The following is a 16,908-nucleotide window of genomic DNA, read 5'->3' as shown; positions in this document are numbered from 1 at the left end:
GCCCAGTGTGGTTTAGTTTACTCCCAGAAAGTGTCTGGCTCCTTGGAAGTTTCTATCTACTGCTGAGTGGTCTTTGAACTAGGATAGAATATATACATCCCTTTGTGTGGGAGACCAGACTCATGGAGAGCAAGCAGGTTTCAGAGAGGTTGACATCAGGAACTCCGGGTGGGAGAGGCATCTGACATATGGCAGTATGTGTACAGCTGTCCCGCCTGGTGGCCGAGCCATCAGTGTGTGGTAGCATTGTGGTAGGTCAGGACAACCCTAATTATGGGCTTGGAATTTACCGAACACCCCTATGTTCCAACACCTAATTGAAATAGTCACAACAGACTTATCATTTTATTGTCTGAGTCTGATGAAGTGGGCTCTGTGTGAACTCCAGGGGTTATGGACATGGAAACGGGTGACATTCTCATCCAGCTCAGACATGTTAAGGGGGACACGGAGCCAGTGTCCCATTGCAGGAGAATGTGTATATTTCATGACTGTCCTCACGGCTCTGCAGTGGTGGTTTGGATAACATTGGGGCCCGAGAGTCACAGACAGATATCCAGGCCCTTTCACTTCACACCTGTCAGCGGCTACCATCAAAAACACAAAGCAAAACTAAAAATAAACACATGTTGGAGAGGATGTGAAAAAATTGTGACCTGTGAGCACAGTTGGTGGGAATGTAGAATGGTGTGTTCACTATGGAAAGCACTGTGGTAGTGCCTCAAAAAACTGAAAGTCCTCTATGATCCAGCCATCTCACTTCTGGTTATCTACCCAAAAGCATTGAAAGCAGGATCTTGAAGAGATACATGTACACTCATATTCATAGCAGCATTATTTACAGTAGCCAAGGGGTAGAACCAACCCAGATGTCCACTGACGGATGGATGGATAAACACATAATGGAATACTATTCAGTCTTAAAAAAGGATGTTTCTTGCACGTGCTACAGTGTGGATGAACCATGAAGAAGTCATGCTAAGTGAGAAGAGCCAGTCACAAAAAGACAAATATTCTGCTTCTCCCAAGTGCTAGAGCTGTCAGCATCACAGAGCCAGAGAGCAGAGTGGTTGTTGCCAGGGAAGGGGAAGGAGGGACTTTAATGGGGACAAGTTTTCAGTTTTGCAGATTCAAACATTCTGAAGATTGCTTGCACAATAGCAGTGTGAATATACTTAACATTGCTGAACTATACTCTTAGAAATGGTTATAATGGTCAATTTTATGTGTTTTTTGGGGTTTTTTGTTTGTTTGTTTTTGTTTTTTAAAGGCAGAGGCCTTAATTCACAGGTGCAGGTGGCTTTTACCCAGAACAAATACAGGTTGCCCACAATTGAGCCAGGCTGTAGAGTTATGAGTGTGCAGACTGTTGCTCTCTTGGTCTTTTTTTTTTCTTCTTCTTCTTATTTTTTGTATTTTTTTGAAATTGGAAACGGGGAGGCAATCAGACTCCCACATGCTCCTGACCGGGATCCACCCGGCATGCCCACCAGGGGGTAATGCTCTGCCCATCTGGGGCATTGCTCTGTTGCAACCAGAGCCATTCTAGCGCCTGGGGCAGAGGCCATGGAGCCATCCTCAGCGCACGGGCCAACTTTGCTCTAATGGAGCCTTGGCTGCGGGAGGGGAAGAGAGAGACAGAGAGGAAGGAGAGGGGGAGGGGTGGAGAAGCAGATGGGCGCTTCTCCTGTGTGCCCTGGCCGGGAATCGAACCTGGGACTCCTGCACGCCAGGCTGACGCTCTACCACTGAGCCAACCGGCCAGGGCCTCTCTTGGTCTTTCTTGAAATGGGAAAGAATCCTGCTTTTCTCTATCCAGGTAGTGGCCTGTTGGCTGCAAGGTCATTTAGTCTTGACGGTAGGCTGGTTGTCCTGTAGCAGAAGTCGTGCCCTTCCTGTGTGCTGGGCAGCGTTTCGGATGAGTCCATCTGATGCCTCACCGCCTGTAGCATTTATAGCACATTGTACTCCATTTTTATTTGCTTCTACTGGGATGAGAGCCAAGCCAGTAAAAGGCAAACAGCATTAATTCAGCGATGACATATGCCACTGAAAACTGTTTTTCTTTTCTTTTTTTTAAATTTTTTAAAATCGCAGAATGGAGGCCCTTTACTCAGGTTCTGCTGGATTCTGATACAGAACCTGATCAGAGGACAGCGGTGTGTCTTTCGAGGGGGAGGGCCGTCCAACCTCCTGCCCTCCTGTCGATGCCCGGGAGGCTTAGTGCGCTTCTTTCTCCAGGTTGCATTCGGAAGGCGTTTCAGACACAGGTCCCTTCTCCGAGTCTCAGCCCCGCGGGCCTCAGACCCTCTGACCCCCTAGCAGCCCTCCTTCATCCGCAGCTCACTCTGGGGGGCGCGTGGTGCACGGTGTTACCCTCCATTCCACCCTCGCACAGACCAGCAAGACGCCACTCCAGAAAGAGTGTGGAAAATAGGTCACTGAGGGGAATGGGCCGTGTCATATCCATGGAGCAGCAGCATGATTAGTCTCTATTTGGTTGAGAAATGAAATCTCCTTGAAAATAAATGCTAGATTAGGAAAGGTCTCTTGTGCAGAAACAGTCTCATCTCTTGAGCAGGGTTCATGATTTCAGGACCATGGTTCTTGCATCGGAGTGTGAGGCCTTTTTGGAAGACCCACGCTGGTGTGGTTCTTCGGATGCCCTGCTCGGAGCGCCATCCTGCAGCCTGGAGTGGCAGGAGGAGGCAGGCTGGGGAAGGCACGTCAGGGTCAGGGAGTGCGCTCAGGAAGGAGGACTTCGGGAACTGAGGGCACGCCCCCTGCAGGGAGGGTGTCCTGTGGGGAAGGCACGTCAGGGAGTGCGCTCAAGAAGGAGGACACGGGAACTGAGGGCACGTCCCCTGCAGGGAGGGTGTCCTGCTGGGTTCCAGCTCGTGTTTGCCACGTGGGAACTCAGGCCTGTGCTGGCCACCTTGAGCATTTCCGGTAGACGATTCCACTGCTGATTTTTATATGAACTCTTGCTTATTAAATGTTGGTATATAATAATTGCAATTTAATATATAATAATTGCAGGAGTAAAGGGGTACCAAGCCAGACACAGCTAGGGGCTGTCAGTTCACCCAGCCCGTGGCAGGCAGGAATCAAAGGGCTAGTCCTGCTGGGAAGCCTGAGCCATCTGGAAGAATCAGATGGAGACGGGGAGAAGCTGCATTAACTCATCCTGGTGTCAGGATTTGGGCTTCACGATGGAAGCAAACCCTTCAATGACTGGGCAGCCAGTACTGCTGGCCCTTCCGGGGGCAGCCGGTTACACGTGATGCTATGAATAAAGCAGGCTGCTCTGAACAGTGGGGAGCATCTAATGTTATCGTGCACTCGGCGCTGTTGCTTGAATCCATTGAAAGGAGAAGAATGAACATTCTCCAGGCTCCTCCACCTTGTGGGTCCCGCGCCTGCGCACATGACTAGCACGGCCACACGGACAGAGCCCTGTGCTGAGACCGAGCCCTGTGCTCCCATGGCCCAGCGCTGCTCACGTGCTCTGCTGTCACCATCTGCAAACCCTTGCATCATTTTTGTAAACAGGGCCCGTGATTTCATTTTGCATGTGGCACTGTAAATTAGGTAGCCATAGTACACAGTCCTCTTCCCGTGGATTATCTCAGTTAATCCTCGGAAGTCCCCTGAGAGATGAGCATGGGGGGAGAATAGAGACTCAGAGAGGGTCAGTGACTTAATCAGAGTCACCCAGCTAGAAAGGCCTGAGCCAGAATTTGCAATCAGGTCTGCCTGGCTGGTATACAGGAACTTGGTTGCACTGAAAAGTTAGCTGTATGTCTTGCTCTTTGGGGACCTGGCCTGAGGAGGCTTGTCGGGAGTGAAGGCTCAGGAAGAAAGGGAACGAGGATATACCAGCCCAGGCGGCATGTTCTGGCTTCTTAGTGGTTTCCAGGAGCTCACGGTCTTGTTAGCCTTCTCATTTGTGCCCACTGAGCAGCACATTGAATCTGGCAGCAGGACAAGTTTCTCCTGGGAGAGGCAGGAATGTGGGGTGGCTGTGCCTCCGGCCCACTTGGAGGTCTGGCCCCCTGGTGTTCACACCCCGCAGGTCTGAGGCTGCTGTGAATGCCACATACACACAGGTGCCATGCTCAGCTGCTGCTGGAGAGGATGGTGGTGGTGACAACTAGTGAGACTGTGGGTGGTGAGGTGATGACAGCAGTCGTAATGGGTAATGTTCCTCAGGAGCTGTGGAGGCCAGGCGGTATTCTGGGTGTTCTGCTTTGGGGTAGGCAATGTTATCTCCTTTTAAGATGAGGAAACTGAGGTACAGAGAGGTTAAGTATCTTGCCTGGAGTTGCCTACCTAGTAGGAGACAGAACTTTTCCATATAAAGATGGAAATTGGCCCCATGCTTGGGGACCTTACCCTGATAAAAGAGCAGTGATGATTGGGTGTGGTATGTCAGCAAGAGAGGTGCAGGGCGACGATGACGACGATGACAGTGTTTACTGAGAGTTACTCAGTGCCTGGCTCACTTCTTAGCAGTTTCCTCTGACTGAACTTTCCCACGTGTCTGTGAACTGGGTTCTTCTTGTCTCAGTTTACAGATGATTTCCAGGCCCAAACTGATTTAACTTTTGGTTAAAGGTCACATAAAAAGTGACAGAACCAGGATTAGAACCTGTGATCTTCAGTCTGCCTTCCAGAGATGCCACAGACCGGGGCTTGGGGAGGCTTCATAGAGTAGGGAGCCCCTGACACCAATGGAGGGATTAGTAGGAGTTGGGGGAAGGAGGGGTGGGCATTCCTGGCAGTGGGGTGGGTGGGGACCAAGGCAGAGAGGCGGGACTGTGGCCCAGCTGGGTCACTGGTTGGCTGGGTGTGGCTGGCACAGGGATAGGAGCCTCAGGAGCTGATGGGGCAGGCCTTGCTTTTCCCGAGGGCAGTGCTGTTCCTCAGGAGAGTGACAAGGGCCTGTGGGCATTGAATGACATTTAAGGCTCCTGGTACCATGAAGACAAAACAATCCTATGAATTTGAAAATGAAATTAATTTTATTGTGCCCCGCATGGAAATCCAGTAGCACTCATAATTGTGCCTGGCCTTTATGGGAAAGACCCGGGCAAATCCAACTGCTGTTTGTCGAGGTTGAGATCAAACTGCTGTCAAAGTAACCTCCTTAGGTCTCTCGCTCGTGCCGCAAGTTGGTGCCGATGTGAAATCTCCGCAGAAACTGCCATTTGGGGACTGTCCAGCTTGGGGTTTCAAATGTACACCCCCTGGCTCCCCCCAAAATTCTCATGCCGGCACTCAGAATTGTTAGGAAAATGACTGGTTTTTGGCACCTGTGTTTGAGCCTGGCCCTGCCCCAAGCTAGCTGTGTCTTTATCAGGACATATGTCAACCACCTGGGTTTCAGGGACAATGTAAGGTGCCACTCACCCTCACAACTAGACTATCACTCCAAAAGCTCCTTTACGGCCCAGAAATTCTGGAGTGGCTGCTGTTGACTGGTGTTAGGGTGGCAGAAGCACCCCGAGCTGCTGCTTCCAGTGACTGTGTAGAGATAGCAGTGTGAAGGGACTCTTTGGGCCAAGAGTCCTTTTCAGTGGTGTGACAAGTGGAACGTGCTGTTTGCTTTCTGTCTCCTGCCCCATCTGTCTGCCCTGTGGTGACCCAGGCAAGAAGCTGTTTCTGTGGGAAGGGAGGGAGGGAAACACGACCCTGGGAGGCCCCCTAGGACAAGAGGGCCTTCCAGGGTGGATTCTAGCTCACTGGACCCGTGGCCTATAGCGTCAATGCCCCCTGCCCCATTTTCCATTATCAGGACCTCCAGGTCTGAGATACTTGCCTGGCTGGGCTGCCCGCTGCTGGAGCCCTGCGAAATAATTCTCATTTGCAACTCTGATGCCTCTGGCCAGTCCCCAGAGCTTTGCTAGTAAAGCTTTATGTCAAGGAAGAGAATGCACCAGAGCTTGTCTGTCTCAGTTTGCAACTCTGCAGTAATTCCCACTGACCTTGGGACTAAAACCTGTTGTTAATTTGGCCAACAAAGCCCTGGCTGCTGTGGCCTCTGACTGTCCAGCTAGGCCCCCTCCCCCTCATTCTCCTACTCCCATTGCTTTAGTTCTCTCTGGCCAGACCACATACCTTCCTGCACTTGGCTGGCTCACAACCCTTCATTCCCCAGGTCTCACCCTAATGTCAGGGACCCCTGCCTAATGTCCAGACCCCTGGGCTAGGACAGCCATTTCTCCTGTTCCCTTTATGCATCCTGGGTTGTCACATTAATTTCAGTCTAATTACTCATTCCTATGTCCCCCTCTTCCCCTTTATTTTTTTATTATTTTTTGCCTCTCCCCCTTTAAATGATTCCTCGGGCCCCTCACCCCTGTCCTGGCATAGGGTCATTCTGGTGCACCCCAGCCCCTATCACTATGCCGGCACACAGTAGGGCTTGGCAAATACAGGCAGACCTCATTTTGTGCGATTCACAGATTTTGTATTTTTTTTGCTAAAGGCAAGACCCTCCACCAGCCAGAGAGACTATGATTTGCTTTACTGATGATACTCTTTACTGCAGTGGTCTGCACCCCGAACCTGTGATACTTCTGAGGTCTGCTTGTAGCCATCTCACAAAATTGTGGAGCTAGGGGTCCAAGGAGTGGGTGGGGCGGTTAGGAAGGCTCCGTATAAACCGTGAAGTGCTCTGCTGTGGGTTTCAGTCAGGGAGCACCTCACCTGCCTGCCTCTGTCCTCTGACCTGTGAACTGGGCATAACCCTGGCCCTGCCTTTGCCCCAGGGCCCTGCACAAAGCAGAAGGTGATCCAGATGAGCTCTGTGCAAGGGAGCTGGGGAAAGGCCCTGTGACACTAAGGGGCCTTGCCCCTCTAAAAATCTGCACCCAAGGCCACTTTTGTTTCCTTCCTGCTCAGCCCACCTTCTCTCCTTGGAAAGCCAGCCTGTTTAGCCTTCCTCAGTCCATCCTGCTGAGGGAGTGCGCGGGCTCAGCGCTGGCCTCGTTTCTGCAGAGCAGGAGGAGCCCTCGCTGAGCACACATCAGCCTGCTGCCAGCCTTGGATTTTTCCAGGGGCTTCTCCCTGCAGTCACAGTTAACCTTTGCTTTCTCATCACCTGCCTCCCACGATTGCCTCTGCTCACCTGTGCTCTTCTCAGCCCCACACCACACCTGAGCTCTATTTGGGCTACCTGGAGATTTCCGGGCATCTACCCTACACTAAAAGAAAAAGCAGGTTCGGCCCGGAGAACCCTAGGGCCTGTGACAATTCTTGGGCCTGAGACAGAGGAAGGCGCTGCTCCGGTAAGAGGGAGCGGTGGTGTGGGCCTGAGAGAGGGCCCTGGGCCACTTCCTGCTTCCCCTGTCACCTGCCTGCTGCTGCAAGAGATGTGTGTGGGGCAGCGTGAGTGCAGCCTCCTGCCTTCTGTTTTCGTAGAGCTCTTAGGAGGATGGGGTGGGGGCAATGAACCAAAGGAGAAGCTGCGGAGCCGTATGAGGAGAAGCAGGACCCAGGGCTTAGAGCTCTTAGGAGGATGGGGTGGGGGCAATGAACCAAAGGAGAAGCTGCGGAGCTGTATGAGGAGAAGCAGGACCCAGGGCTCTCTGTGCTGAGCACGACGCAGCCATGGACGCTCCTGGTGGGCTGTGCTGCTCTTCCCACCGATGACTGGCTAAGGGTCCAGGGCCAGGGCACGCCCGTCCTCGGCGGGGACACGGGGCAGCCCCACGTTTGGGTGACTGTCCCTCCGTAACTGTCAGGGAGAGGAAGCTCCCCAAAGCAGAATTGGGGTGTGGTTACTAGGGGAAAGGTGGAGGCTGCTAAGCTCAAAAGACATTGTCTTCAGAGCTGGTTAACTCAGCAAAACTCATCCCGCCATCTCCTCTGCCCTGGTGCTAATGACCCTAAGGAGCACCCCTGCCCCTCCCAGGGGCAAGTGTAGTGCTGCCTCCAGGCTGGAGCACAGCCCCAGTGTCCAGGGGCTGCTCTGGGCCAGGGATGTCCCTGCAGGGAGGCTGGTGTCTGTTTTCCACAATCTTGTATTCTACCTGCAACTCCACCCCATGGCCGATACAGGACGAAGCCTGTATAAAAGGCCGCGTTTGGGTCAGGACTCGGCAGGAAATGGTGTGGGCCGCAGATGGCCTCTCCTGTTGTCAGGCAGTCAGAGCAGGAGCCCAGGTGTCTGGAGGCACCCAAACCAGAGCAGAACTCTGGGTCACTGCCCCCCCCCCAGCTCTAACTGGCATGGTTTCTCTTTACAGCAGAAAAGAACACCTCTGGGATGATAAGCCGCCCTTCTCCGGGGAGGATGGAGTGGATCATCCCTCTGATTGTGGTATCAGCCTTGACCTTCGTGTGCCTCGTCCTTCTCATCGCCGTGCTCGTTTACTGGAGGTGAGCGAGCCGGGCAGCACCTGTGTGGGGGCGGAGCTCTGAGGGAGGCATGCTGCCCGGGGTGGGAGGGCCTGTAGGGAACAGAAGCCCTTGGCCCCTTCATTCTGTAAGGCAGGGCAGCTGGAATGTTTCTAGTGTCAACACCTGGGAGACCCACTTCTATCTGGAAGAAGCCAATGGGTAGAGCCACTAGTGAGATGAGGCATCTATGATGAGGTTCTGGGATTTAGTGCCAACGAGGCTTATTATGCTTAGGAACCAGGGAGATCCAGGTTCAAGTCTCAGTCCTGGCACTTCCTGGATACAAAATCCCACTTTGAGCTTTAGTGTCCAAATCTGCCACATGAGTTAGTAAGTTTTATAGCATTTCTACTTTCTCTGAGACCAGTGCCTCACTTTGTTATATCCACATTAGAAAACTCTGTACGTTAAGTTTTGTATAGCTTGTTGCTGTAAATTGAGTGATAAAAATACACTTAGCATATTATGTAGCATTTAATACATATAAGGTAAAAATGGCTGATAGTAAGCCACCCTTATGTCACCATTGTCCTGAACTGATTCTTACTGCTTCCCGCAGGAAGCATGCTGCAGTGTCTGCTTGGAAGCCCTGTGTTTTCTCAGCCCACCCACCCCCTCAGCCAGTTTAGCCGAGGGAGGTAGATGGCCCATTTGTTTGGCCTGGCAGCTTTCCACCTCTTGGACCAGCACAGTAGGCTTCTTTCCTTTATCTACCAAGCGTGATAAGTGATGAACAGGTGTCATATTTCCATCCCAACATCCTCAGTTTATTCAGTCCTTTTTGAGCCCCTGCTGTGGGGCAGACATTTTCCTTGGCACTGGTGATTTAAAAGTGAGCAAACTAGGCAAAAATCCCTTCTCTCGTGGAGCTTACATTTTAGTGAGGGTGTCAGGCAGTAAACAAAGCTAGTAAGTAAACTGTGTAATTCCTAAGATGGTGTTGACCATGTAATGGAGAAAACAAAATCTTGAAAGGGAAGGGCATTCTGGGGCTTAGGGATGAGTGTCCAGAGTAGTTAAGGAAGGCCTAACTGGCACTGGCAAGTGATATTTGAGTAGAACTCTAAAGGAAGAGGGAGTCAAATGCACTTCATCTGGGGCAAGTTCCAAGTAGTAGAAACGGCATGTGCAGAGGCCCTGAGGCAGGAGCATGTCTGGCATGTTCTAGGAAAAGCAAGGGATCGATGTAACTGGAACATGTGAGTATGGAGAGAGTGGTAGGAGAGAGGGAGTCAGGAAGAAACAGGGTGGAGGGGAGGCCAGTCATGTACAGCCTGTGGACCATAGTAAATGCATTGCCTTTTGCTCTAAGATAAGTAGGATTTTATACCCATAAGTGTTGTGATCCAGCTTCAGGATTACTTGACTGCTGTGTTGCAAAGAAACTGAATTGGAGCAGGGACAGAAGCAGAGGGTCCAGCTGGAAGACCATCAAACTAGTCCGAGAAGTGGTGGCTTAGATGAGGGTCGCAGCGCAGGAAACAGGAACGGATTGAAGATCAACAGAAGCTGCTGATAGATTGATTGTGCATCCTCAGGTCTGCTCGCAATTGGGTGGAACAAGGGAAGAGGAAGGGGGTCATCTCAGCCTTCCTCAGGCATCTCACAGTGTCTGTGGCACTGGTAGTGCTACAGACCAGCCAGATTATGAATTACATGTGTTTTGGGGTTTGCCTAGGACACCAGTTTCACCTCTTTGTCATTCCTTCCCCAGGAAAAGTGGTTTGCAAAGTATGTAGAGCCCACTGGTAAACTAGGGGCTGCTAGGATGGGTTTAGCTGAGGACTTGGAAGTGATGGAAGGTCTGCACGAGCACCTCTTGACTCTGCTGTCGGCTTTGCTTGGCACTGGGTGGTGTTCATCTCTGACTGCCCACGCAGGAGCAGAGGGGCCCACAGCTGCCCCAGGCTGGTGGCCCTAACATAGCCTCAGCATTAAAATGTTCATGTACCCAGCAGTTTCCAGCAAAGATGTCAGGATTATCCCACCTTGTTCGTCTGCCTACCCCAGCACAGATCTCTGACCGACTACAAGCTGCTGTAGGAAGGGGCTGTGAAACGGATGCCAGGGCGCTTGGAGGTCCTTCCATTCGAGGTGTGTTTTCTCATTAGAAAACGATGATCTCTACACTTTGTTTTACACACACACAAGCATGTGCATGTGTGTGCAGAGCTTGGTTTAAAGTAACTGTAGCTTCAAGCATCATCCAATAGCCTTGGTCTGCACGCCTTACCAAATTCCGACTGCCCGTACCAGCGCAGAGGAGCAAATTCTTACAGAGCCAGGAAGATAAACCTGAACTGGCATCCAGACGGATGAGTTGGCGTGAGGGCAGGCCTTGTTTCTGTCCGACTCTCTTGCTTTTCACTAGCGCGAAGGAAGGAAGCGCCGGGGGGCTCGCACAGAGAGCTGGTCCGTCCAGAGAGGGGTGTGCCTCCTGCTGGCGACGCCGTTCTGAAGCTCGGGTGGCAGCAGGGCTCTTCGCCGTCCAGGGCGCAGTGAGAGCAGAGGCTGGCGGGCAGGCTCGGCACAGCCAGATCCTGGAGGCAGACCCAGACCTTCTGGGTCACATCCTCGGCTGGCCGACCTGGAACCAGCTCGCGGTGGCAGTTTCTACCACCAGGGACTGACCCTTCACAGCTGCTGCTCTGGTGGCAGTCTCTGCCACCAGGGACTGACCCTTCACAGCTGCTACTCTGGTGTCTGATGCTCACTCTGCGTCCTTGATGCAGTTTTATGGGTTCATGGAAAGTACGAAATGAAACCCGATGTCTCTGAATTCTGTTTCTCCACTAGGTTCCATTGTGCGGTGATGTAAGCACTTGTGAATGTCCCTGAGTTCTTGTTCAGTACCAGGCACTGTGCCAACCGTTGGGTGGCACCATCTCATGAGATTCTTACCACAGATCTGTGTGGCAGGGACTATTGCTGTCCCCATTTTATGTGTAAGGAACCAGAAGGTCATGGAGATGCAGTGACTTGCCCAGGATCCTGCAGGAGGTGATGAACCTGGTTCTGTACACAGGGCATCTTTGCTCTAGAACACAAACTTACTCGGTTAAGCACTAGGGTATAGGCCTCCCACCTGTGTGCTCTGAAGGCTGAGTGTGACTGATGTTCAGCTAAGTCAGATGGAGTGGGGGTCCTGGCCTGTGTGCCAGTGCCTTACAGTCAGGCTCGCCTGCTTCCTTTGCCCAGAGGAGGGAAAGGGAACTAGCATTTGTTGAACGCAAACTGTGGGCTAAGCAGTGGGCAAGATTCTCACCTCTGTGTTGATCAGAACCATTTTGGCTGCAGTTAACAAACATCTCTTTCAAACTGCCTTAACCACAAGAAGGAATAACAAGCGTGATTCATGAAATTAAGAAGTTCAGGAGCCCCGGGTCCAGGTGGACTCAGAAGTCGGAACAGGAACAGCAGGACTCTCATCCCCTGTTTGCTGGGATCAACTCTCTATGTGGTCCCTCTGTCCAGCAGGCCTTCTGGCCCAGGTTGGATTTACATACCCCCATCCCAGTGGAAAGGGAATTTCTGATCTAAAATTTCCAGGTAATTTCAAGATGGTGTCTCTTTGGATTGACTCAGGTCATTTATCTATCCAGACCCTTCTGGTGGCCAAAGGGACTGACGTCTTTTGTCAGGGCTGGGTCTTATCTGTAAATCTGGAGCACAGGAGGGAGGTCACTGCCCTGAAAACCACTTGCCCTGAGGCTGGGTAAGGAGTGGTTTCTCCAAGGTGCAGAGAGAGGTACCAGGCAGACAGGAGCAGTTACTGTCCACTCCAAAATAGGCCGGGAAATTGGAACCGGGAGGGAAGGGACTTCCACTAAACAAACTCAGACTTGGATCGCAGGCAATAACCACTTGAGGAGTGGGAAGGAAGGAAGGGGGGCACACGAGCTCAGCATGGCCATCCCGTTCTCAGCTGGGGCCCGGTGTCAGGCACGCATGCGCTGTGGACTAGAGAAATCAGGGCTACGTCCAGTCGTGTCCCAAAGGCAGGGCGAGAGAGTGCATACGGAAGCTTGCAGTGTTCTGTTATGTAAGAAATTCTAAAGCTGTTTCTACTATTGCATCGCATTGGACCCACTGCAGCTCCTGCCATTCGTGCAGGACTTACAGAGCCCTTGCTTCCATTGTGCTGGGCTGGCGACCAGGGGTGAGGTTTTCCCAAGGCCCTTGCAGTCCAATGGCAGAGAGTAAATACAGTAGGGTACGGAGAGTTTTGAAAGGAGTAAGTCTACCTGACTGGATAGGTTGGTTGGTTGGAGCATTGTTCTGAAGCAGAGGTTGCTGGTCTGATCCTCAGTCAGGGCACATATGGGAAAAGATTGATGTTCCTGTGTCTCTTCCTTTCTGAAATTAATAAATAATAATAAAATAAAATAGAAAATAGAAAAGGAAACAAGTCCAAGTTACTATGACAGCACATGGTTAGGGCTTCAGCCAGATCTGGGAACAGGTGGGGCCCGGGAAAGCTCCCAGGAGGGTCTAACTCCCAAACTCGGTTTGAAGCAAGGGAGCCAGTGCAGGGACGTGGGGGAGAGGCTGCAGAGGGGAGCCTGGCCTGTCATAAGCAAGTGCGTGTGGTGCAGGGACGTGGGGGAGAGGCTGCAGAGGGGAGCCTGGCCTGTCATAAGCAAGTGCGTGTGGTGCAGGGACGTGGGGGAGAGGCTGCAGAGGGGAGCCTGGCCTGTCATAAGCAAGTGCGTGTGGTGCAGGGACGTGGGGGAGAGGCTGCAGAGGGGAGCCTGGCCTGTCATAAGCAAGTGCGTGTGGTGCAGGGACGTGGGGGAGAGGCTGCAGAAGGGAGCCTGGCCTGTCATAAGCAAGTGCATGTGGTGCAGGGACGTGGGGGAGAGGCTGCAGAAGGGAGCCTGGCCTGTCATAAGCAAGTGCATGTGGTGCAGGGACGTGGGGGAGAGGCTGCAGAGGGGAGCCTGGCCTGTCATAAGCATGTGCGTGTGGTGCAGGGTCGCAGGAGCGCAGTGTGCGGCAGCAAGAGCAGGTCCTGACGGCTGTGGGGGACACCTGCAGGGTGTGTGCCTCGCCCTGAGGATGAGGAGAAGGCACTGATGGGGCCCAAGCTGCAGGAGGGCGAGAGGAGAAAAATGCCGTGCTGCGTCGTGTGAAGGGGCCACGCGGGCCCAGGGACACACAGCCTGGACGGGGGCCCCACGCTGCTGCTCACTGACTATGTGCGCCACCTTAGAACCTGATTAACAGGGTTGCAGTCATGGGGGGGGGGCAAAGCAGGTTCTTGGGAGGTGAACAAACTTACTCTTTCTGTGTATAAAGTACAGATATAGAATATGTTACAGGTGTTAAAATTTCATTGGGAGGTAGCAGTTAGGAAAAACATGTCTGTAAAGGACCCTTGGAAGAGGTAGCAGTGAAAAGAAAACAGACTGAGAAACACTGCCTGAGACAAGGCTCCTCCATCACCTCCAGTGCCCTCACCTGCAGAAGAGAGCTAGGAAATGCACCCTTGGGGTCATGTGAGGGTCATGTGTGAGTGCTGGGGCATGCTTACCCCAGGGCGGGGCATGCATTGGTAGGTATTAATTCTGGGACTGGTGTGCCTAAAACGAAGTTGTTCTCTGATAAAGCTCAGAGTTGCAGATCTAAGTGAATGTTGTCCTTCACATGTAATCATACTACAGCCTTACATAATTTCTATTCATGTGTCTATTGCTTAAGACATTGGCGGAAATAACTTGGAATTTCTAGAGTTTATTCTTTTGAATGATCTAAGTAGTGCAAAGTATTTATCCTAGAAGTAGTTACCCATTGTCTGTATGAAACTAAATAGAGTATAACTGCAGGTGAACGGACTGAGCAGAGCCGCTTTGGTCCCAGAAGGGAGAGTTTAATGAAGTTGTATTGGGTGATGCTCCCGATGGGCCCAAAGGCAGTTCCCGAGGAGCACACCCCTAAGTCGTTAGGGGAGACACAGGACCCGCCCCACCTCCCTCCCAACACAGCTCTGAAACCTGGTGGTCAGCTGCCTGCACTCAGGTCGCCAGAGGAAGCTTCACTAGCTGCTGCAGCAGACGTAACCCCGACACCCCGGGGGCCTCACAACTCGAGCTTCGTTTCTCACCCACTTGAAGTCCAAGGGGGCTGGGCAGCCCTCCTCCACAAGTGGCTCTTTCTGGAACACGTGTCTTCCAAAGTGCTGCAGTGCGGAGAGAAAAACCGAGGAGGCACACAGCTCTTACTGTATAAGACACTCCCATGTATAAGACACACCTTAATTTTGGGGCCTGAAATTTTTTTAAAAATGTATTACATAAAGTTATTGAATTCAAGTTCTATTCATCATAAAATTCATACAACTCCTCATCTGCATGATGAAGCAGGAAATGCAGTAAAAAAAATCTACAACCACTGTATAAGACGCACCCAGCTTTTAGACCCCAAATTTTTCAGAACAGGGTGCGTCTTATACATGGGGAAATATGGTAACTGGTGCAGAGTGGAATCCTTCAACACCATTCACTCCCCATGGGCCCGAGATGGTCACACACTCTGAGAACACAAGATAAGATGGAGCACATAGGGATTTGATGACCACTGCCAGAGTACCCTTAAGTATTTATTTAGACCTATTGGTGTCACTAGGTTGAGCATGTTTCCTGAAAGGGACACCTTTGGAGGACAATCATCAGTCTCATCTCTTCACATCTGGCCAGAGCTAAAAAATACAGGTAGAGACTTTTTTTCTTTGTCAACTGAAAGATCTACAGAGGCCCATTAGAGACTATTTGAGCAGTATTTTTACAGGCAGCAGCGTGGTTGTGGGAGAAATTTATTTAAAATATTACCCGAGGTATTCCAGGTAGGATGCTATTGTCCCCTCTGGAATGCTCCTTGCAAAGGTCTGTCTTAAAGAGATATAAGAACCAAAATCCATGACAATGCAGAAGTTGTTATGAAGCTAGGCAGAAATACCTGCAAAGTGCCTGGGACGGGTCAAGGTTGTGGGGCAGCTAATGAAGATACAATCAGTGAAAATCACCTCCCAGTTACAGCTTGCGTCATCTTGTCAGCGATGCCTTATGTGTGCCTCTTCAATACTGCAGTGTATATCAACCATACAGTGGTTCAGAGCTGTAATAGTTACTATTGAAATGAGGGAGAAAATTGGTTTAATTGTTGTGGGAGTGTGTCATTTTGGCCTTAATACTCAAGATGGTAATAAAACACACCTTTTAAAGACTTAAGTGCATTCCCTGAGCTCTGGCTCCCCTGCCTAACCCACAATGAGCTGTTTATGTACACTAATGTGCGACATTTTCTGAAGGGACTTGGAGTAGCAAGTAGTGCGGCTGCAGTCACTCAAAGAAAAAGGGGACATTTTAGGAAAGGTTTGCTTTTGATTTGCACAGCCTTCGGTCAGTGCTGGGAGAAGCGCTGTGTTCAGGGTGTCCAGTCAGCACAGGAGGGTATGTGGCTTGGTTACTTACTAGCTTGTTCTGGAGAATAGCTTAGCTATGTGAGCGAGATGTTACTGTCCACTTAAAATTGTGAGTACTACAAACACATTTTTACCTTGAGTGTTTTTATCTTCTGGAATCTTGAGGAAAACTGCTTTGAATATAGCTCTCCCCTCTCTGATCAGCAAAGTCTCACCCTTGAAGTGGCTTTATATACCAGAAGACTTACTGAGCCAAGAATCTTTTATTGAATATTTATCATACCAGACATGTGCCAAGCTGACAATATTGCCACCTGATCAGCATTCCAATTCTAGGAATTACAACCTGTTTTGCAAATCAGAAAACTGAGGCTTAGTGACATACCCAGGTCACAGGGTTGATGATCTTTGGTAGACCCTGGATTTGAAGCCGGCCAACTTGATAGCATACATAGCACACCGTCTTAATCACTACACTGTTTGCCTCAGTGAGGAGTGGTGTGCCTAGAGCCATTGACTTCCTTCCATAGCCTGTTTTTATAGCACATGTTTGTATGTTGAAAAGGTCTTATGGTTTGAATTGCCAAAAATTATGGAAGAAAAATTCCGAGGACCAACTGTCTGTTCAGGTGTTCTAGAAGCTGACTAGATTTTGATGTTGAATAATATAGCCTGTTTGTTTTCTCTTAGTCCCAGCTGTTCAATGCTAGTTACCTTGATGACAAATTGAGCATCTTACTGACCATATTGCTGGCTTAGAAAAGAACTTTCCAGAAGGGTAGAGCTGCTCTACTTCTCAGATTCAGAAAGGGCTGTACTAACTACATGGACTCTCGGAATAGAAAGCTAGGAACCTGAAGTGGGAAATGTAGCATCTGACCCAGGTTTGTTCCAGTTTAGTATTAGAAGGATTTCATGCTCTGGCTGAGAGAGCCACATCACTCCTCAGCATATGACCACGCCACCTACAAATTCTGTAGTGAAACCAGTCAGTACCGACTTAGCTTCTGAGGCACAGAGGAGCAGGTCTCTCTTTCCCTCCCATTTTTAGGCTTTCAGAAGTGTTGCCACCTGCTGGTGCC

General features: G+C 50.8%; 1 protein-coding gene across 3 annotated transcripts in view; it reads left to right on the top strand.

Moving 5' to 3' along the window:
* The window catches only part of PTPRG (protein tyrosine phosphatase receptor type G), a 926,569-nt gene that overhangs the window by 835,980 nt on the left and 73,681 nt on the right, over positions 1–16,908 (top strand). For 2 of the 3 annotated variants that reach the window (XM_066245728.1, XM_066245730.1), the window contains exon 13: positions 8,253–8,385. In XM_066245728.1, the coding sequence (XP_066101825.1) occupies positions 8,253–8,385 (133 nt within the window). The remainder of the gene's footprint in view (positions 1–8,252; positions 8,386–16,908) is intronic. The other variant, XM_066245729.1, reaches the window with a different exon arrangement.

Source organism: Saccopteryx bilineata, chromosome 10, assembly GCF_036850765.1.
Source record: "Saccopteryx bilineata isolate mSacBil1 chromosome 10, mSacBil1_pri_phased_curated, whole genome shotgun sequence".
Classification (NCBI taxonomy): domain Eukaryota; kingdom Metazoa; phylum Chordata; class Mammalia; order Chiroptera; family Emballonuridae; genus Saccopteryx; species Saccopteryx bilineata.
This window is presented reverse-complemented; position numbering and strand designations above follow the sequence as displayed.